This window comes from Mauremys reevesii, linkage group 7 (assembly GCF_016161935.1).
Source record: "Mauremys reevesii isolate NIE-2019 linkage group 7, ASM1616193v1, whole genome shotgun sequence".
Taxonomy (NCBI): Eukaryota; Metazoa; Chordata; order Testudines; family Geoemydidae; genus Mauremys; species Mauremys reevesii.
Genome location: NC_052629.1, coordinates 34,364,199 through 34,387,934, shown reverse-complemented (window position 1 = coordinate 34,387,934; position 23,736 = coordinate 34,364,199). Strand labels below are relative to the sequence as shown.

At 41.3% G+C, this 23,736-nt stretch overlaps 1 protein-coding gene across 3 annotated transcripts in view; it reads left to right on the top strand.

Annotated features, from left to right (window-relative positions):
• Positions 1–343: 343 nt before the first annotated feature.
• The window catches only part of PAPSS2 (3'-phosphoadenosine 5'-phosphosulfate synthase 2), a 60,057-nt gene continuing 36,664 nt past the window's right edge, over positions 344–23,736 (top strand). The window contains exon 1 of one of the 3 annotated variants that reach the window (XM_039482015.1): positions 344–550. In XM_039482015.1, the coding sequence (XP_039337949.1) occupies positions 524–550 (27 nt within the window). In that variant the 5' untranslated portion in view covers positions 344–523. The remainder of the gene's footprint in view (positions 551–23,736) is intronic. The other 2 variants (XM_039482016.1, XM_039482017.1) reach the window with 2 other exon arrangements.

Genomic DNA, 23,736 nt, shown 5'->3' with positions numbered 1-23,736 from the left:
TTTTTTTAGAAATCTAGACCTGTTATGTGTTTTGGTGTAACTTGCATTATTCTTATGTTAAATTTGCATAATCCTAACAAAACGTGTACTTTATTCATATCTCTTTTTATATATCTCATTGGTCCTGACCCCCCCCCCCCATTTCAATTCCTGGGGAGACCACGGCCTGTAACAGCTCTCCGCTGTCCTGACTCCTGGCCGGTCCCGCCGCTGGGAGCAGCTCCGGGCGGGGCGGGTTGTTCCTTTCGCTGCCGCGCGGCGGGGGCCGCTCCCTCCCTACGGCCCCGTGGGGCGGGCGGGGGAGCCGGACCGAGCCCCCCGCTCGGAGCCCCGCTCGCCTGCTGCTGCCGGGGGGCGGAGGGCAGCGGGCGGGAGGTGGAGACGGAGGAGGGGTGAGACTTGAGGGGCCGGTCCCGGGAAGTGCTACGTGTCTCCCAAGTCTTTATACCGCCTTGCCCGCAGCGCCAGTCCTTGGAGCGCCGCCTGCCTCGTCCCCGCCGCCAGCGCCAGCGCCAGCAGCACCATGTCCGGGAGCAAGAAGCCCGCGACGGTAGGACGCTCGCTTAGCGCCCGCCCCCTCCCCGCTCTCGGAGCCAGTGCGCGCTGCGCCCTCGGGGACCCGCAGCCTTTGCTGCCGCCCTCCCTGCGCCGCTGCCAGGCACCGGGCTTGGCGTTCCCGGCTGCGCCCTGGGAGCCCGACCCCAGACAGCGGGGCTGGCTGCAGGGACCCTGCCCGCCGCCCACAGGGATGCCTGGCCCCGGGTCACCGGGCGTCTGGTTGGGCCGAGGCGGCTTGTTAGGCGCGTGGGGGATTGTGAAATTCCTGCCGTTCGCAGAGGAGAGGAGGGGGCAGGACGCGTGTCTACACTGAAGCGTTTGAAGGGAGCAGCTAGGAGGAGTTGGGGGGGTTAAGAGCTGTGGGATTCCTCTCTGCCCCGTCTCTGTGGTTCATGTGGGGCTGGCTCCTAACTTGAGTGCCACAGGCAGCCGTCCGGCAATTTACTGCCCAACTATCTGCCCCGTTGGACACCTGACCCCGGGGGCGGTGGGGGCAGGGACGCTGGAACAATTTGTATAGTGGGGGTCCTGAGAGCCATTTCACCAAACTGTAAACCCTGTGTATGATGGAAACCACTTCAAGCCAGAGGGTGCTGCAGCACCTGGAGTTCCAGCACTTGTGCTGAAGACCAGTGTGCCATGGCAGAACTGAAGGTGTGCTTTGCCTCCTCTGGCCAAAGACACCTGTTAGGATTTAGACCACAGATTTTATGGTTGTTAAAGTCAGTAGAAACACATAATATGATTTTGTGTTTTATTTTCACTATATCCTCACATGATTTTCTTTCTTTAAAATGTGAATCATGTCTCTCTTAGACCAGTGTTGCAAACTTTCTACTTTTAATTTTAGCATTTGACCCTCGCTTTTTTTTTTTGCATGCAGGAGATGGCTAGAGGATAAACCAATTACTAAGCTTTATTCTCTTGTATGCCTTGGATATTTACCACTGTAATTTAAAAGGTAGCCTCTCTTGATAGGTGAGAATATTTGAGGATCCGTTCATGAAGAAATTAAAGCTACAGTGGAATCTGTTAATACCAATAAAAGAACAGCAAAGAGTCCTGTGGCACCTTATAAACTAACAGAAGTATTGGAGCATGAGCTTTCGTGGGTGAATACCCACATCGTCAGCAGGACCGGCTCCAGGCCCCAGCACACCAAGCGCGTGCTTGGGGCGGCATGCCGCGGGGGGCGCTCCGCCGGTCGCCGGGAGGGCGGCAGGCGGCTCCAGTAGACCTCCCACAGGCGTGCTATGGACAGAACAGCTATTTTTCTAGCTATTGTAACAATTTGATTTGCAATTAATAGGAAGAAAATCCCTGTTGGGAGTGCCAGTTTATTGGCCATTAGGAAAAGTGGCCAATGTTAGTGGTTGATGATTAGCACAGTTTCCACTATATTGGTTTTTAAAACTATACCACTTTAATTATGAGTGATTCCATAAAATATATCTTAACCTTTCTTAATTATTCTCCATGTTGTTTTGGACAAATTCCACCTAGCTCATTATATACATTTCTCATGTAGTCAAACCCCTTAAGTTTCCCAGCCCATCTCAAAGCACAAACTATCTTTTATAATACATTCACTAATTAATTCTCAGAAGACCTTTATATTCTGCAGAAGGAGTAGAGCAATCCGGATGACCTGCATCGTGGCTGTTATTCCCCAGGCTAGAAGGGAGTACTTTGGGTGTAGCATACTTTACTCTTGCAGAGTTGAGGTGCTTTAAAAATGTCATGTGAGATGCAACTTAAGTTATCACTTTCAGTCCTGCTTAGCTTGAAAAATAGTAGCTGCTCATAGAACTTTGAAGCTGTGAGAATGTATGGAAAAACTGGAGGGATAATAATATAAGCACTTTTAACCTTCAGCGCTCCATATGAATATTAACCAGTCTTCACAACACTTGTATGGTAGGTAATCAAGTATTATCCACATTTTACAGACTAGGGAAAATGGAACAAAGTTAAATGACTTGCCTGATATTACACAGTGAGTCAATAGCAGAGATGGGATTAGAACCCAGGAGTCTGGGATTATATTAATTGGTTATCATACTGTCTCTCTGCAAATCTTCAGCGCTTTTACAAGGTCACCGACACAAAACTTCTCCCTTTCTACATTCTTCCAGAATTGTAGAAAGGAAAAACAAATGTAAACAAGCTATAAACCAATAAATTATGCTACAGTACAGTACATTGGGGCAGAGGCCGGTTCTGTGAAATGATTGTCCAACTGCAGTTCTGCATTGATATTTGATACCTTGGTTACAATACAGCCAAGAGGGTAAGGATTTGAAAGAAATGATCTTTCTTAAAATTGATCATCAAAGAAAACCTTTGTATCTTATTGACTTCCATTGTAACATCAATGATGACTACAGCCTTATTAGAAAAGGTTAAGGCAGTCTGACAACTCTTGGGGTTGTTGGCATTGGAGTCAATAAAGCTACACTGATTTATACTAGCCAAGGATCTGGCCCTGTGCATGCAATACATTGTAATAATTTGTGTGCTAGCATTGGACACAACAGTAAGGAAAAGTGAGGATCAAGGACAGCAGTTTAAAAGTAGAAAGGAAAACAAAAGAATGTTCCCTGCTTTTAATCTATGGGCTCTTTAAATTATTATAAACCTGATTCTGAGAAGTGTTGGCAGCCACAGCTCCTACTAAAATCACTTGGGAGTTGCATTTCTCTTTGCCAGGTCACAGTAGTAGAGGGAAGGAAGAGAAACTTGGTTGGAAAGAACCTAAAAGCAAGGCAATTCTGTATATTTTATATATTGAAATAATAGTGTGTGTGTGTGTCTATATCTTTAGAGATAGATAGATATATGTATATGGAAAGAAGTTAGAGTAGTGTATAGCTATCTATAATCTAGTCAGTTATTTTTAACACACATTGAGAATGCAACAGTGGTTGAGCAGAGGGAGTTTAGAATGATTGATTAAATAATCCCAAGACGTTCACATACACAAACTAGATGTACACTGTCAAATAGGTGCTCTCAGTAGTTCCAAGTTCATTGATAAGGAATGATATTGACATCATTTATGGCCCTGTTGTGTAAGCATTCCAGGCACAGAACTCACTAAATGTAAATGTAGAAATTTAGGCACATAGAATGCAGACCATACTTACAGGATGGAGAACTCTATCCTTGAAAGCAGTGACTCTGAAAAAGATTTGGGGGGCTATGATGGATAATCAACTGAACATGAACTCCGAATGTGACAGAGGCCAAAAGAGCTAATGGATTCCTGGCATGCATAAGTAGGAGTAGAGAGGTTATTTTACCTCTGTAGTTGGAACTGATGTGACTGCTGCTAGAATATTGTGTCCAGTTCTGGTATCCACAATTCAGGAAGGATGTTGATGAAGTAGAGAAGAGCCATGAGAATGATTAAAGGATTAGAAAATATGCCTTATAGTGATAGACTCCAGGAGCTCAGGTTAAGGGGTGACTTAATCACAATCTATAAGTATCTACAGGGGGAACAAATATTTCGGTCCAAGATATAACACAATCCAGTGGTTGGAATTGAAGCTAGACAAATGCAGATGTGAAATAAGGTGTACATTTTTGATGTTGAGGGTAATTAATCACTGAGACAGTTTACCAAGGATTGTGGTGGATTCTGCATCACTGACAATTTTTAAATCTAATTGATATGTTTTTTGTAAAAGATCTGCTCCATGAATTAGTTTGGGAAAATTCTGTGGCCTGTGCTATATAAGTGGTCAAACTGGTTGATCACAGTGGTCCCTTCTGGCCTTGGAATCTATGAATCACAGATGCAGGATCAGACCTTCAGATTTATGTTCTGGAACAGGGACCTTGCCGTTCATTCATCTGTAGAATGCTAAGAGCATAAATAGCAAAATACAAATAAATAAGTCAGTGTGTTTTGACTACATGAAATGTGCTGATAATCTCAGTCTACAGTGGATAACTGTCCAGGTTACAAGACCCACGACCATACCTAGCAATAATTGACAGCTTTGTTGGCAACCTCTGAGGAAAGGCCAAGGATTGAATTATCAAGGAGACTGAACTGCTGTCTCAAACTTGAGGTAGCCTTTTCAGAATAGAATTGAGCTATATTGACAAGGTAAATTGTCAAGTATCAGAGGGGTAGCCGTGTTAGTCTGGTTCTGTAGAAGCAGCAAAGAATCCTGTGGCACCTTATAGACTAACAGACGTTTTCCAGCATGAGCTTTCGTGGGTGAATACCCACTTCTTCGGATGCAATACCCACTTCTTCGGCTTGCATCCGAAGAAGTGGGTATTCACCCACGAAAGCTCATGCTGCAAAACGTCTGTTAGTCTGGGTAAATTGGTGAAGCATTCACTGACATCTGGCAATTTTCAACATGATAATAAAACCATATTTTAAAAAACAAAACAAAACTGTGAACTAAATAAATAATGGATGAAATTCACAGTAAAACTGTAAGGTGCCAATACTTATGCATAAGTGAAAACAACCTTTCAATTGCCAACTATTTTCCATTATTTCTTGGAATTTGAGGGTTGATTACAAACTGAATTTCCATATTTTTCCTGGTTTAAATCAGAACTGTACAAGTCTTTAAACTAAACTCCTATTAATTTCACTGGATGATTTCCAGGTATCTTCTCATTATTTGTCACTTTATAAATGGATTCACCATATTTTAAATGTGATGCAAGTGCATTCAGACCTTATTAAATCAAACCCATGCACATCAAGTGCAACTATATAGTAATTAGCCTTCTGTTCATATTATAATAAAACTGGTGATGCTCTGTTTTAAAACTCTTCCATGTGAGGTAATCCATTGCTTTGCTATTTGCAAGCAGATAGTCTCAGGGGAACTCCTTTGAGTGGAAATAAATCTTTGGAGAGGGGTCCACATGGGAGTTGTGTAATTCTAGACATCATAAAATCTGGTTAGTTTATGCAATGTATATACTGGGGTAGGCAATCTATGGCACGCGTGCTGAAGGCGGCACACCAGCTGATTTTCAGTGGCACTGACACTGCCCGGGTCCTGGCCACATGGCCAGGGGGCTTTGCATTTTAATTTAATTTTAAATGAAGCTCTTAAACATTTTAAAAACCTTATTTACTTTACATACAACAATAATTTAGTTATATATTACAGACTTATAGAAAGAGACCTTCTAAAAACGTTAAAATGTATTACTGTCATGCGAAGCCTTAAATTAGAGTGAATAAATGAAGACTCGGCACACCACTTCTGAAAGGTTGCCAACCCCTGGAATATACAATTGTTTGTTTCTCAGTGTTGAGATGGCCATTAAAGAAACCTAACATAACAACAAGGACGGCAGGTATAATAGGCCAAGGAAGGCTAAGCCTTCCCTGGCGCAGCTGCCACTGACCCGCCACTGGACACCTGGGCCACGGTGGTCCTGTCCCTTCCCCAAAGCCCCCACTGCCTGCTGTTGCCTGCCAGTAAATCCTTTACTCCAGCACCACCCCTCTCTGGAAGTCTCCTCTACTCACTGCGTCCCTCCTCCTCCTCTGGGGAGGGGAAGTGAGGAGGGATGCGGCAAGGCAGAGGCAAGCAGGAGCTAATGGCGGGGGAGTGAGGTGGCTTGGCCGGGCGCTGTGGGGCCAGCCTGGTACTGGGGAGGGGCGGGGCGGTGGCTCAGACGGGGGGGCCTTCAGGGATGAGGGAGGCTGGCGACTTGGCCTGGGGCTGGCAAAGCGTTCGGGGGGCCATCAGCTTGGCCTGACGCTGGAGCCAGCCTGGCTTGGCTGGAGCGGGCCTTCAGGGGCAGAGGTGCTGTTGTCTTGGCCCAGTGCTTGGGAGGGGTGGCAGCTTGGCTGGGGAGGGTGACTTCGGGGCTCGGGGGTGTCAGCAGCTTGGCCGATGCTTAGGGCAGGGGGTCTTTTGTGGCAGGCAGGCTGGGGCTCCTTCGGTTGAGGTGAGAGCTCTCAGAAGATTACATATCCTAACAAAGTCCTGTTTAGTGTAGTAGTTGAGACTTTCCCCCCTTCTTTTACTCCTCACTTGATCTCTTTCTCTACTTTTCTAGGAGTGTGAATTCAAATTTGTCTGTTTTTTGGGCATTAATGAAATCCTGATTTCTTCCTGCTCTTCCATAAAAAAGAAGATCCTTATTGGCAAAAATGATGCATTAACTTTTCTCCAACAGACTATATCCTGTGCGGCAATGTGAAGGCATACTCATGTAGCAGAATAGATGTTACCATGAATATTGACAGTTTGAGAATGTCAGAAAAAGAAATGTATACATGATCTTTAGTAATTACGAATTTTAAATCTTTTGAAATGCAGTGAGTATTAACTACATTTTGGTCAGTGAAACAAATTATTTGGTTATGTGACCCTGTTTATGATAACTGGGTAGAGAGTTATATAATCCAAATATTTAAGAAAACCAAGATGTTGCTTTTGTGTTCATAAAATTCTAGTTCGGTAGTACTTTCACTTTATAGCCATTTAACTGTTTAGGCAACAATAAGGCAATTAGAAGAAAATCACTTCGACTTCTAGACTGTTAGCACGGTATGAACTATGTCCTTCTTAATAAATAATCTGTTTTAATTCAGATTAAGAACAAAATATTTTACATACAGCAATCTGACTTTTGCTAGTTAGCATGAAAATTTTTTCTAATTCTGTATATGATACTTGAGGAGGTGTGGAATTCTAATAGTAATTATGCAGAAAAATGTCTCATTCAGCACATTTTCTGTTTTACTGAATCTGAAAATACATCATTGATTTCCAGAGTTCTTTTCTAAAAGCAATAAATATTAACTTTGAGGTGCTAAACTAGTTTTTTAGAATAGTGGTGTTTAGTAATAGCTTAACATTTAATCTTACTTAAATAAAACTTCTGTGTCCTTACGAGTGAACTCATACTTTTGAGAATAAATATACTTGAAAATAATGGCAGTGAATAATGTGTAACTGTAGACCTAACTTTGTTTATTATGTCCGTTTTTGCATAGTGCAGCATTCATGACTAAGTATACCTAACAACACCCACAAGCTTCAGACTTGTTCTCTGTGAACCTGAGGTTTCATTGGCATTTCCTTAATTCAGTACCAAAGTTATATTTCATAATCAATTGGCCTTTTCATAACATGCAAAAGAATACATAAAGTACAATATTTTATTGAGAGAGAGCTTTTGGTAATACAGAAATATATAGATATGGAGGATCTTCAGATGGATTCCTCATTGACATGACTGTTTATAATGATCATTGGATACTCTCATCCACAGAGATTGAAATGTCATCTCAATGGAACTAAATGACTTCATTAACACTATCTTATTCTCTTTCAGTTTCATTGAAGATACTGCATTTTTCCCTTTATTTACTGATGGATTAAAAAAAACCTCTCCGTGTTTATAAATTATTGAAAGTAGTTGACTAACATCTAAAGAGGCTCAGTTTCCTTGTTTAAACTACACTGATACATGAAAGAACATTATAAGGTTAACTCATATATAATTAGCCTATACAACTTCAACGTATTCTGATGTTGGAATAGCCATCCAACTGTAAGACCAGAGCTCACATCGATAGTGATATCACTCAGTACCTTGCAGTGTGTATCAATAGTCTTAAAGGTTTTTTTATTAACTGAAGGACAACATAAAGTTAAAAATTTATAAAAATCTTATATAATGCATATGACTAAATCTTTTGCGTGTTCATTTTTGATAATCTTACACACACAAAGCTTTTTTCTTATTGTAATATATTATTTCAAGACAACTACTGATAGTTCACTGCATTGGAATTTTGACATTGGGATAAACTGATTGTAGTATATTGGCATATTGCAGTCCCATTAGCCGAATTGCTCAAACATTTTTCTGACGTTTTATCACACCGTTAAAATAGTCATAGTTTACAGCTATGATTACTTCACAGTTATGAAATAGATTGGTCCTCTTATTGCCTCATAATGGTGAAATATGACTGTTTTTGCTATCTAGGAGTTGGACTTTTGCTCTTTCAAATAAAGAAATGCAGAAATTTACATCTGCATAATTCCACAGACAGTAATATTGTTACATCTCTTCTTCCAGTAAATATATCCAAATACGGGTACTGGAACATGGTAGGCATTTTTGCAAGAAGGATCTTTATGGGGAATATCATATTGCTTTCTAACGATTTCTTTAGAAGAGCAGTTAGTTTGTCAAGAATAACTCTTGTAAAGATGTACTTCACATTGAAATTATACTTGGTAACTGTCAACTAGGTAGTTGTTCAGTTTCATTTTTTTTCCATGTGCCCCACCCAAAATCCCTGCTATTTACCTTTAGTAATAGCCTCGGTTTCTACACTGTCAGTGCCTCAACTTTCACAAGCACTAAAGTCAGACAAAAGACAGTCTTCAAGTTTCCTGGCATTATTAAGAATGTTTCGTTGTCAATAAGAAATCTATATCAACACATTAATTTCAGTTATAGATTTCTGCCTCTAATTGTTCTTGAGGTGGCAGCCCCTGAAGTCAGATGTTAGGGAAGGCATGATGGTAATTAGAAGGCTATAATTGTAAGGTCTAATGTTGCATGTTGTGGCATAAAGGGAACATGGCATGCATATGTTGCTCATCAGTGATTTCTGGTTTCATGGGTGCATCATAATGTGGGCCTGGCCCCAATCTTTGATTTGCTATGTCTTGTTCGGTACTTACCAGGCCATACAGCATCCAGCACTGCTGATAGCAGTAATGTTGTCTGCCAGTGTCAGATGGCATAGTGACACCCCTGCTCCTGATAGCATGGTCCTTGTGGAATGGGAGTTAGGGAGCAATGCCACAATCACTCCAGGCAGTTGATGTGAGTGACTGTTCTGCAATGCACTGGAAGTGTAGGGGAGCAATTCCTAAATTGTCTTCTGTGCTAACTCAAAAGTATGACCAGCCACTATTGCATCTACAGCAGACAACAGGGCCGCCCAGAGGATTCAGGGGGCCTGGGGTCTTCCTGGGGCAGAAGGACCCCCCGCCACCGAATTGCCGCCGAAGACCCGGAGTGGAAGAAGCTCCGGGGGCCTGGGCCCCGAGAGAGTTTTCTGGGCCCCCCGGAGCGAGTGAAGGACCTCACTCCAGGGGCCCTGAAAAACTCTCAAGGGGGCCCCTGCGGGGCCTGGGGCAAATTGCCCCATTTGCCCCTCTCCCCGAGCAGCCCTGGCAGACAAATGTGTAGAGAAGGGTCATGGTTTGAAGACTACCCTCCTCGCTTGACTATGCTGACATGCACACAGCAGCAATGATGAGTGTTGTGAATTCACAATCTAGCCCTCAGTGATTGTTTTTGAGAAACTGGAGTGAAGGCATATTTACTTTTATCATGGGGCTGATTTTGACTGTTGAAATATCTGTTTAAGTGGAAACAATGTTTATATCTAAAATACAAACTTATCTAGAACATTGTATCTATACATCTGACCAGAAGATAATGTCACATAACTGTCTGTGTCATGAGCATGTTATTGGGTAGGATGACGTTGTTTACCTTGAGCCAGTACTTCGATAACAGTCAAGAGTACTGACAGTACATTGACAGAGGCAGTGTGTATGACCGTGGGTTGATTTCAGGATATTATCTGTTAATGTATTACTCCCAAGTACATGATGGGCCAAATTTATCCCTGGGATAACGCCAAGTCATAGTTGCAGAAAGTGAAAGACTAGTTCACTACAGCCCACGTAATTCAATATTTTGTCTTTTAAAACTTTCTCAGAGTATAATATTAACAAAAGGAGAGCTGTATATGTTCAAAGTTCAGTGGTAGCGTGCATTGTTAGGCAAGATAACAGAAAAGTAGAAAAGTTTGTAGGTTATACCAAGCTGGGCGGGGTTGCAAGTGCTTTGGAGGCCAGGATTAGAATTCAAAATGACCTTAACAAACTGGAGAAATGGTCTGAAATAAATAGGATGAAATCCAATAAGGATAAATGGAAAGTGCTACACTTAGGAAGGACTAATGAATTGCACAAATACAAAATGGGAAATGACTGCCTAACAAGGAATACTGCAGAGATGGATCCAGGTATTATAATGGGTCAGAAACTGAATATGAGTCAGTGTAATATTGTTGCAAAAAAATGAACATGATTCTCGGTTGTATTAACTGGAGTGTTGTAAGCAAGACACAAGAAGTAATTCTTCCACTCATGAATGATAAGGCCTCAGCTGGAGTATTGTGTCATGTTCTGGGAATATAACTTCAGGAAAGATGTTTACAAATTGTACAAAAATGATTAAAGGCATAGAAAACATGACTTAGGAGGAAAGATTTAAAAAACTGGATTTATTTAGTCTGGAGAAGAGAAGACTGAGTGGGGACATAAGTCTACAAGTACATAAAAGATTGTTATAAAGACATGGGTGATGAATTGTTGCCCTTAACTACTGAGGACAGGAAAAGAAGTAATGGGCTTAAATTTAAGCAAGGGAGATTTAGGTTCCTAACTGTCAGGGTGGTTAAGCACTGGAACAAATTATCTAGAGAGGTTGTGGATTCTCCATCACTGGCGGTTTTTAATAACAGGTTAGACATATACCTGTGAGGGACAGTCTAGATAATACTTATTCCTGCCTTAGTGCAGGGGACTAGATGACCTATCAAAATCCCTTCCAGTTCTACATTTCTGTGATTCTGTAATATTATAAGCAGGGCTGGTAGCACCACCTATTATTAAGGTTGCCTGACAGTTCCCATCATAAGACTGTGTTTTCACTTGCTTCTACTTTGCCAGACTTTAAGCATGTGGGCTGAAATGTGTCATGTGGATGGGAGCCTCAGACTGAGTTATTTTGGAAGATCTCAGCCAGAATGGTTAAGCTGTTTCCAAGAATGAGGCTAGGGAAAATACATGGTTTTGTCCAGGTTTAAAAAAAATAATTCTGGTGACTTTTTCTTTGACTAGATGTGTATTAACTGAGCATCATCCATCATCCATCCTGTGCACTGAGTGAGGCAGGGATTCTGGGGGGTGGGTGGGGGGACTAGTATATGATCTCAGATCTTTCCTGTCACATGAGCAAAGGAAGACAGAAGGCAGAAGATTCTGGAAGTGAATCACTGGCAAGGTTGAGTGTAGGGTGAATCACTGGCAAGGTTTAGTGTAGGGTGAAGGGTTTTGATTTTGTGGAACATTGGTCCACCTTCTACAGGGAAAGGGGACCATACAGTTTGGATGGTCTCCATCTCAGAAGAAGAGGGGTCAATCTCCTCGGGGATAGGCTAGTTAGAGTAGTCAGGAGGGGGTTAAACTAATAGCAAAAGGGGAGGGTAAAAAGAGGGAAGATATGAGCACCCAAGGCAAAATCAAGATACTGAAAACAAAATTAATAAAGAAACTGAAGGAAATGAAGAGAAGAAATTCCTGAATTGCCTATACACGAATGCTAGGAACTTGGGTAACAATTGAGGAATAAGAATTGCTCGTTATGAGCATAACTTTGATCTAGTTGATGCTACTGAAACCTGGTTGGATGATTCATACCATTGGAATGTTACAATCGGTGGCTATAACCTATTTAGGAAGGATTGAGTGGTACTCTATGCCAAATTGGCATTACCTGATTTGGAGTCACTGATAACTCAGAAGAAAGTGGTCTTGAGCACTTATGCATCAATGTCCTAACAGATAAAGCACAAGATGAGGAATTTGTTGGTGTCTGCTACAGAGCACCAAATCACACTAATGATGACTACCTCTTTACTCATCTATCTATACTGTATAGGAAAAAAACCTGTGAGATCATGGGGGACTTCAGTTTGAGTGACAGAAGCTGGAAGTCTCATGCTGTTAGTATTAAAACATCCTTGAAATTTTTAAATGTTGTAGATGACAAACCTATGAACATATTCTAAGCTGGAAGTCTCATGCTGTTAGTATTAAAACATCCTTGAAATTTTTTAATGTTGTAGATGACAAACCTATGGACAATTATCTCCCTAACCCCCTTTCTGCCTCCTCCCCAAACAACAAACCAGAAGTAAACAAAAAAAGAGAGCCCTCTGCAAAAATTAAAAGAAGAAAAATGCAGGAAGAAGTCTAGCAGCAGAGTTGAAGCTATCCAGTTAATTGTACTGAATGCAGCACATATGATTACCTTCCCTGTGGGCAAGTGGCACCACAGACTGCACTGCACCCCAGAAGCGGCCAGCAGTGGGTCCTGCTCCTAGGTGGAGGCGCACAAGCAGGTTTGCGTGACTATCACCTGCAGGCACCGCCCCCTCAGCTCCCATTGGCAGGTTTCCGGCCAACGGGAGTGCGGAGCTGGTGCTCGGGGTGGGGGCAGCATGCCTAGAAGCCGGACCTGCTGCTGGCCGCTTCTGGGGTACAGTGCAGTGTTGGAAAAGGTAGGCACTAGTCTGTCTTAGCTGGACAGCACCGCCAATGGGACTTTTAACATCCCAGTCAGTGGTGTTGATCAGAGCAAGGCGATCCACTGCCTTACATGCCGCAACCCAATACTGGGTCGCGACCCACGGTTTGAAAAACATTGATCTAAAGCATGCCACCAAGATATGCTTATTTTTGGGCAGTTCCATAAGATGTTTAAGAATGTACTCCTTCCCCATGGAGTCCCTCCAGTAAGCATCAGAGCTATTTGGGGACTATTTTGTTAAAACAGTTATTTAATCATCTTCATTATTCTCTTGCTCATCTTCATCCGCTAAGCCAGTGTTTCTCAGACAGGGAGTCCTGACCCACAAGGGGATTGCAAGGCTATTATAAGGCGGTTGTGAGATCACAAAAAATATTGCCGAGGACAGGGCCGGCTCCAGGTTTTTTGCCGCCCTAAGCAAAAAAAAAAAACCAAACTGGAGTGCCGCCACTGAAGCAAAAAATAAAAAAGCCTGAGTGCCTCCACTGAAGCAAAACAAACAAACAAGCAAACAAAACAGAGTGCCGCCCCTTGAAAAGTGCTGCCCCCAAAGGGCCAAAATGCCACCTCTTGGAAAATGCCACCCCAAGCACATGCTTGGAATGCTGGTGCCTAGAGCTGGCCCTGGCTGAGGAGAAGAGGATCTGGAGGGGTAGCTACAACAGTTGCCATTCTCCAGCTGACCAGCTCTATAGGCAGCGCGGTGGCCAGCAGCAGCACAGAAGTAAGGGTGTCAATACCATGAGTATGTTCCTATGAGTATGTATAGTAATTTGATATCACTTTTTTTATGGGGAGGGGAGCAGGGGTTGTCACAGACTGAAATTTTTTCAAGGGGACCCAGCAAAAAAAAGTTTGCATCTGCTCTAAGCTATGAATTGGAACAGCAAATATGCGATCTGGGATGTTTTTCAGATTCATCTTTGAAACAGTGAAGCACTGGAATTGGCTGATAAAGATTCTATATGTAACAATGATGCAGTCAGAAAGAAAGCTTTTAAAATTTCAAACATGGTTGCAGGGCTGCTCCTGTATTAATATCTTAATCAGACAAAATAAAATAAAATCTAAAATAACATTCCTCATGGCAAAGTATTTACTGCAAGAACTGTCCAAAAAGAGTTGTCCAAAAAGATGCAAAAAATTAACACACATCTTTAAATTTGTCTACTGAAATGCCATCATAATAAGAATCCTCTTTGATCAAGTTTCTTTTTAACCATCTACCTTGAGGAAAATAACAAGTTTCATTTACTTATTTCAGCAGATCCAAATCCTGTATTGGATGAATTTTTTTTTAAACAATCTTCTCTACCAAGAGTTTAAGCTAGTCAGACTCAGAATCTAACTTGCGTCCTCAACCAGTATGTTTACTGTCCTGGAGATGGGAAGGGAACTCTCTCTTGGAGCTCCCAGAATGAGGCCGTTAGAGCTTCTACCTGAATTATGGGTAAGGCTCAGGAAGCCCACAGGTATACCCAGTTTTCCTACATTGATCCACTCCAATTAGACGTAACAGAATCACCTTTCCTCCAAGTAAATCAAGATGAGTGTAGCTGGAGGGAAATACTTTTATTCATGCTCTGTACATCTGAAATATATCCCAAGTTAGGGGTCTGTTTTTTGTTTGCTCTTCTTGACCTGAAGCATCTTAGTGGTTTGCAATAAGTATTTTCCTTGCTCATCTATTAGCTGACCTCTGCAGTTTTGCTTTATGTTTTGAGGAACAAAATAACATAATACAATGATGATATTGGGTCAGATGCTGGTTTCATTGGAGTCAACGGCAAAACTGTCATCCATTTCAGTAGAAGGATTTGACTCCTTTTGAATACAGATTTTCCCCTCATTTGCACTTGAGTTTTGAGAATTTCCATTGACTTCATTAGGAATTCTACCTGTGAAATAAGGGTTGGATATGGCACAAAGATGGGGCTTCAGCTGTGCTTGGTGCACAATTCTGAGTTTTAAACACAAAGGGCTAATTCTTCTCCCAATTATGATAGTGTAGTCTAATTGAGGTTAATTCCATTGAATTAAATTATTCTCTTTTAAATTATTGTTCCTACTCCAGAGAGCGAAGTTCAATCCTAAAGCCAGATATAGGAGAATAACCCTATATAGGGCCAGATTTTGTAACCTGACTCATGCTGCGTTGGTATCTTATTCCATAAATAGCCTCCATTGAAATTTGTGGTTCTTAATGTAAGCAAGAGTTGTGCACTCTGGCCACCTTCTGAGTAGAATCCAAACTGTTCAGGGTACCAATACTGTAATGGTTATTTACAATATATTATTATAGTGTAGTAAAATCAAAGAGATAAAAATACAACATGGAAACAAATGTAATAATCTTAGCAATGCAACAGGCTTAGCTTGTACTTTTAAAAGTAATTGTTTTAATTGAGATAAAGCATATGTATTCTTCTTTCATACTGAAATAGCAACTTTTACAAGTTAATAGAAAGGATGAAATCCATTCCAGGGCTTCAAGAGGCACAGAGTGCACCTTTTGCTATACCTACTGAAAATGAAAAGATGGGGCATATGTGGTGTGAAATGCAGATGAATGCTCAGACCATATGCTGAAAATTACCAGGACAATTTCACACCTCACAAAAGGAGTAAAATATGCCTGTATTTCAAACTGAATTATGATTTGAGGAAACAAATGGTAGATTGACAGAAATCTGCTCTATGCAGTGTAGTTGTAGCCATGTTGGCCCCAGGATACTGGTCCAATAAAAGATATTACCTCACCAATCGTGTCTCTCTAGAAATCTGCACTGTCACTCTGCCTAGCAAAATCCCATACTAATAGTTTGATTAACCACTATATCACATTTTTTCTGATATCTCTAGTAGTTTTGATTTGATTGCTTACCTGAATGTTGTCATAAAAAAGTTAATCAGCTAACTACAAACATGCTGCCAAATGGATATAACCTTGGAATAATAGTTTGTTTAATCATGGCCCTAGGTATTATTTTCAAAGATGGATCAATCTATTGGCATGCTGAACTTCCCTCACTCAGCACTGAAATCAACAGGAGTAGAGGCAGGGGCGGCCGCGGCTCTACATATTCCGCTGCCCCAAGCAGTCATGCGCGGGAGGCGCCCCGGGAGCAGCGGACCTCCCGCGGGCTTGACTGGTGAGGGTCCGCTAGTCGCGCGGCTCGGCTGGACCAGCGAACCGTCCGCAGTGACGCCTGCGGGAGGTCCACTGGAGCTGCGGGAGGAGCGCCCCCTCCGCAGTCATGCCTGTGGCAGGTCCGGTCGTCCCGGGGCTCCGGTGGACCTCCTGCAGGCGTGACTGCGGCAGGTCCGCCGGCCCAATCTGCCGCCCCTGCCGGCAAGTGCCGCCCCACGCGCGTGCTTGTCGCGCTGGGGTCTGGAGCCGGCCCTGAGTAGAGGGCAGTTAGCAGGATCAGGCCTTGCCTCTTTCTATTGAAGTACATAGGCTTCATTTAACTGCTTCTGTTTTTTTACAGAAAAAAGAACCTTGTATAACAACTTGATACAACTGCTGCAAATAATAAAAAGAAAACTAAACATTGTAACTGCTCTGATAATAGTTGATCTATTCAGATTGCTCATCTCTCAACTCTATTCCCAGATATGATGATATGAAGGTCAAAAGAGAATCTCCCTCTTGTCCATAAACCTAAAATACCAAAGAGCAAGTATATAAACTCCAAGCATTTTAAACATAAATTACATTTAAAATAATTATAAAATCACCCTAGAACATTAAGGTTGCAAAGTCAAGCAGTTGGAATTTAGGAAATGCTACATTTAAGACTGCATGAGCAACTTAATTCTGTCTCATTATGCATCCATTCTGACCACTGAATGAGGCAGGAGTCTGTGGAAAAACACAGAGCGTGATTATGTAGTTACACTGTCATGATGCATATACTCCAGGGAGCTTAATTAAGCTCACCCAGGCAACCATAATTTGAGTGCTTGACTTGCCAACCTAAAAAATGTTCTTTTAACTCTTTTTGTATCTAATTTCTTAAGGTTTTTTTTATATGTGCTGAGTCTAATGGGTTTTTTTCATGGATCCTGCCCCCATGTTGCACTTCCAGAGATGGGAAGTGGGCCACTGGGACCATGTGTCAGATCCTGGATGGGTGGAAAATGCTGGGTACGTATGGAGGAAGAACCCAGCCCTGCTCTCCCCCACCCAACTGCTGCTGCAGCAGCTGTTCTCTGGGTTTCTAGGATTCCCAAGGCAGTGTCTGCTGCTGCTGTCCGGGTGGCAGTATGAGCTTGGCTCATTAGAATGTTCATGTTCAGCTCTTTTGGCAGGCTGTCAGCGTTTACCTGAGGAATGCATGTGAGAGAAGGGAAATAGTTATTTTTTAAAGTTTTTAACTTGCCCAAAACTGGACAAATCTAGACACTTGTCCTTGGGGCAAGTGATAGGTACATCTTTAGCCCCATAGCTTTTTCCCTGCCAAATTTCAAAGACCTGCTGCAAACAATGAAAATGTTAGAACTTGAAAACAAGTTGCAGGAATCTTTTTATAATGGAAAGTGTTAGGCAACCTAAATACAGGAATAGCTATTGGCTTCCCCTGTAATGACATTCCTCCCCTTTTCTGCTTTTTTAACCTTTTTTCTGGTTCTCTCCCCATCCCCGCTCCAGCCATCCTTTACTAGTGCAGAATCTAACTGCCAGACAGAGTGGATCCAGAACCAGTGACAAGGCTACTTTTATGTATTAACTAACAAGGCGGTGCATCTGCTTCCAGAAGAGTCTGAATTCAGCCTTTGAAAAAGATTCAGACTTGCTATTTAGCACAATGCGGAGTTTGTACCTCGCCTGCACAGTTAGGTTTTTAAACTAGGGGCCAGCTTGCTTTGCTGTAAAACCACTAAGGTTAATGGAGTCACCTTGAAGCTGAATTTGGCCCTTTGTTTTTTTTTTGTCTTGGCAATATTGTCAAGGCAATTCTTTTTAAATAAATTAAATGACAATAGTGAACAGTTTAAAACTTAGCATATTCAGCTGTGCCTGCTCCTGCTGCTTTCTGAATTTCCTAACATTTGAACTCTGTTTTATGTTTCTGGTCTCATTGCTCTTCATGGGGTTCATTTGTAATTCTCCTTTTTGTAAATAAATAAATAAAAGACGATAGTGGACCATGTTAATATGGAGGGCATACTGCTCACTCCTTAAATCAACTAATGCCAGGACAGACAGGTCAGTGTGTACCAGTATAACTACACTGAGCTCTGCAGCAGGTACCTATGGAGATAATATAGCCCACCCTACCAGAACAGGAGCACCAGGTTTTGTGGTAAGAACAAGTGAACAATCCTAACAATATAGCTTGCTACCGTGTCATAGTAATCAAAATCCTTTAGTGTATTTCTTCATAGTTCAAGCTTTTGAAGACTTCAGATTTCTGTCAGATTTGGGTGGGTAACTTTATAGTAAGGGATATAGGTGTTAGGCATAGAAAATAATGTGAAACCACAAAAACTAGAAGCTGTAATTCAAATCTTTGGATGGATATAAAGGTTCAAATTTGAAATTCCAGTTTAAGTATGCATGTAAATTCAGCTTCCCCTTTCCTCCACTTAGTGTGTAAGGTAACTGTGAAGTTAAAGCTTAGAAAGGAGAATAGCAAACAGTAAACTTACTACATCTTGTAATTAAACAAGGTGTAACCTTGTTTAGCAGCAAGGCATTTATCTCAATCTCACAGTGTACTATAAATTAAATGATCTTTAAGTGACATTTGATGCAGGGCCAAATTCTATGCTGTTTGTTCTAAACAAAGCAGTGCGTGCATAGCTATGATAAGAGATATCAGTGCTTTGTTTACAGTGGGATTGTGTAAGTCAATAGTTATAACTTTATATTAAGGGAAAGGTCTATTCACATAAATCAACTTCATTGTCTTAAAATCCTTAAGGTACCAGAATCACTTCTTTTTCTGTCTGATCCCTGACCCAAGACTACCCTTATTGGAGCTGTAATGCAGACCTTCCAAGTGCAGAGGACAGATTTTTTTATTTTATTTTTTAAGTTCTCACTTGAAATTTTTTTAAACCAAAAATTAACAAATAGCTCAAGTTAAAGTTAAAATTTGTACCTTTATCTTATTTATTTTTCCTACTAAATTGTGAAAGACTGATGTACAGTTTGCCGCTTTCTTAACGAGATGTTTTTCTTTTAGAGAAACTATAGCAGCTCAGTGACAAAGTTAGTTTAATCACTCTTAAATTTTAAATTTGTTGCCTTTCATTTTGATTGGAAAGCCTCTTACTGCTGTATTATGTGAAATGTTAAATAGAAGTGCTTGACTGACCTTCTCTATTCTATTCTCTATAGGTTTTTATGCCAAGCTCATCACCATACAATCTGAGCACTTTTCACTAGTGTATTAAGCAACTTGACTAACATGTCCCCTCTTACTATGTGGTCACCAACTTTAACGTTGTCATTTGTCTCTCTGGACCACCAGGGACTTATTGAAACTGATCCAGAATATAACAGGTTCCAGACCTTAGACCACAGCTGGTTTCAATTCCTGAGGTAAAACCTGTTATTTATGTGAAGGACATGGCGTATGTGTCAAAGCAGGATTATTTGCAGAGCTAATTTTAAAGTGTTGCTTTTAATGAATAAGAAAAAAAGTGGCCCCATCAGAATTTACTATGGAATTTGTCAAACACTTACACGGTTCTGTGTTTGGCAAAATATTCACTGGACACATCTTTCTATAATCTTCTTTCACACAGCCGCCTGTCATATTTTTGGGAAGAGAACAGAGTGTATTTATTAAATGTCCTCTGTCCATTTAATCCAGTCTTGTAAAATATCCTGAAAATGAGAGTCCAAGTACAAAAGTTACTCCCAATTTTACCACATTAATGAAAAAAGTAGTGTTATTACTGTCTCATAAGTAAAAGTTATGTGACTTGGGAGGGTGAGATTTAGCAAGGCTGATTTTAATCTCCTTTATTAGACTGATTTCAAGAAAACACCACAATATGCTTTTGATTTGCAAGGTGACTAGAACATGAGGTACTTTTTTCTTTCTTTTTATAGAAATTATTTGTGGATGCATGAACAAGATATAAGAATTCTTGTTACATTCAAAATTTGTGCCACGCTACAGGGTCAGAAATTCTTGAAGACTAAAATATTGGAGAACACTGATATGAAAAACCCATGTGTTAGTACAGTAATGTTTGCATTTCAAACTGTCTGTCTCTAAGCTGAAAGACTTCTTATTTCAGGTAACCAGGATGTCTTTGTTGGTCTCTTTAAAAGCCTTAGTGTTACGTTCTTGGTAGAGGAAAAAGATTGGTGTAGTAGAGCCAAAATTAACAAGCATAAAAAGTTAAATTGTGCCAAAGAACAAGTGTGGGTCCACTCAGTTCAGAGCACTGAATAAAAAAATGGGATCCCAGTTCAGCAGTTTACCTTGCTGTTGATGAGTGATGCTAAATGAGCCCCTAGAATCAATTAGTCCTTATGCAGGGTGTGCTGTGGCAGATCACTGTGTGGCTCAGCTAGCTGTGAGGCAGCCTTTTAGCACAGAAGGGATTGATTGACAAGTAGTATGTCCAAATTATCCCCTCCTCATTTAGGAGTGGAGGGAATGAGAGGTGCACATATAGTAGCCGAAAATTATCTATTAAATGTGTAAGAGAAGCGGAGGTTAGAAGAATCTGTGCTACTAGGGAGGAGAGAGAAGGCCCTGGTAGGAACAAGGAAAAGCTTGTGCTCTTCAGGGCTTCCTCCTCCTTTGTAAATGTCCTGAGGTAAGTGGGATTTCCCCACAAATATTGGAACAACTGTGTGTTTGGAGGATCATGCCCTCTGGACCTGCAGCTCCTGTCCCACTGATAATGATGGAGCTCTGTGAACTGAAATTTGCAAAATTTTTGGTATAATTTCATCCCTTCCCAAGGTTGTTTCCATGGGAGAGAATAAGTTTGATCTTGAAACTCTTACTCACTTGTGTAGTGCTTACATATTCAAATAGTCCCATTGATGCTAGTGTTTTGGAAAACAAACTTTTGGGTTGTGTCATAAATAAACAGATCAGGGTTAAGGTCTCTTTTTCCTGGAAAGGGTTAACAAGCTCAGTAACCTGAAAAACACCTGACCAGAGGACCAATCAAGGGACAGGATAATTTCAAATCTCTGTGGAGGGAAGCCTTTGTCTGTGTTTTTTGTTGGTTTGTTCGCTCTCTCTTTTTGGATCTAAGAGAGGCCAGTCATGTCTCCAAGTTCTCCTGGAGTAGTTCCTACTATCCAATAGTGAGTATTAATTAGAAAGGCGGATTAGTCTTATAATTTGATTTCTACATTTGCAATTGTGTGTTTGCTGAAGGAAATTCTTTATTTCTGTTTGCTTTTACTGAGAAAGAAAGGAGGGGGGATTCTCTCCAGAGATTGATAAGTTTAGACCCTGTATTTTTGCATCCTGGTAATACAGAGATAGTGTACTTTCTTTTTATTCTTTAATAAATCTTTTCTGTTAAGGACTTGGTTGATCTGTCCTTGGGTAAATTCTCAGGGAAAGGGGAGGAGGGAGGCATCCCTCTGTAGCTGGATCCCGGTATCTCTCCTAGGAAAGGGAGGGGGGAGAGAAGAAGGGGGGAATGGTTTATTTCTCCTAGGTGTAAGAACTCCATGGATTTGGGGCTCTTGGGATCCCCAAGGATTTTGGGGGAAGGACTGTGTCCCAATACACGTACATTATTGGGTGGTGGCAGCTTTTACCAGATCTAAACTAGGATTTAAGTTTAGAAGGATCCATGCAGGTCCCAATCTTGTGAACCCAACAGCTCCAAGTGGGGGTGAGACCTATGACAGGTTGTCAGAACCATAGTGAGTCTCCAGGGTCTGACGTTTGGCCATAATGACTGATTACTAGCGAAAGATTCAGCCTACAGTTGCAACAAGCAGAATTTACCCTTTGAATTTGTTACATGTGTTAAATGTATTCTTACAAGTTTGATTATTTTCTTCCCTGAGAGAGATGCACAACTAATGTGGTGTTAATTTTATGCTGCAAAGAATATTTCTCTGCTGGCCTAGTTCTGGGACAGCTGTGTAATATATTTTCATGTGGGAGAGCCTATTTGGAATAGATTTTTTTTTTAGACTGCCACTATTGTGGTACTTACTGTCTGGCTCCTTTCCAGGCCCTGCACATGAGCCAGATATAATATGCTGAGATATGTGGGGGGGCAGGAATGAGGGAAATTATAGAACTGTTAGGTTTTGTTTTTTTTTAAATGTACTATCTCTCTCTAAACTAATGAAAAAAAACTGTATTCTAATTCCAAATATTTTCCTCCTAAAATGAAAAGGATTTTTTCCACGGAAACACTTGTGTTTTTTAGGTAAATAAACAGTATTGGATCTAGGATTTTGCGATGGGGATGGCGGACAGAGAGAGGTGGGCTCACTGTGAGCCCAGTTATTTCTGACACTCCGACTCACATCAAGCAGTATCTTTCTTTGAGATGAGACTTCTCATGAAGTAAGGTACTATTCAATGTGATTAAGGAAGGCAGAAGTAGGCCCTGTGCAGATTAGTTTATGAAAGACCAATTGTGCATCTAATGCTTCAGACCAGTGATCAGGTTCCAGGTCCAGGCTGCCTTGCAAAGCAGCTAGTGCATTTTCTTAGTTGTTCATGCATTAGGTCAGCTCTCAATAAATATCAGAAGACTTGTTCAAAGGTTCTCAGATATTGTAGGTGTATTAATTGTCAGTTAAGAGTAGAAAATTATTCCATTTGCCCATCTCATATGCCAAGTAGAAGTTATCCTTAGCAGTATGTGGATATTTGAACATTCATGGGGGTGGTTTTTTTGGCTCTTTTAACTATTTAGTTAAGAAGAGGTGCCAGTTTATTTTGGGGACGTGAGTTAAGAAAAAAGACTCAAAATAATCAGTCTGAAACCAGTCAATTCTCAACTGGCAAACTAACAAGTTTACTTTTAAAATCTAAGCCCACAGACATTTGAAATTTCGACATACAGTTTCCGCCAGTGGCTTCATGTAAATGTTAAATAGAATGAGGGGAGAAAACGGAGCCTTATGGGTCTCCCCAAGTAAGTAGTTTGGTAGCAAAAGAGAATTTGCCTATTGGCACTCTGCAAACAAACACACCATGAAACCATGATATACCTGAGATACATCAATGATATTTTCATCCTCTGGACAAACGACTTATACTTTCTCATAGATTTCCACCACAACTTCAACAACCACCAACCATTCATTAAACTCTGTCTGGAACACTCCCACACCAGCATCAACTTCCTGGACACCATGATCAGGTTCAGCAATGGGACCCTGCACAAAATTATATTCAAGGAATCCACAGATCATCACACCTACTTTCATAGATCCAGTAACCAACCCAAATATACCAAGAAATCTGTTATCTACAACCAGGCAGTCAAGTACCATAGAATATACTCTGAGGAAAAAGTCCAGGATATACACCATAACACACTCAAAACCGCCTTCGTCAAACAAGGACACTCCACCAGAGAAGTAGATCGCATCATGGAACGGGCTACCCTGTGAGAGAACCCGCTTCAAAAACAGAAATAAAATCTTTTCTGACCGCACACCCTTAGTTGTCACCTACCACCCCACACTGGAACCTATACAGGGTATCGTCAAACAACTACAGCCCATACTTGATGGGGACCCCATCCTAGAAGAAATCTTTCCTCAGCCCTCTCTTTTGGCCTTCAACACCCCCA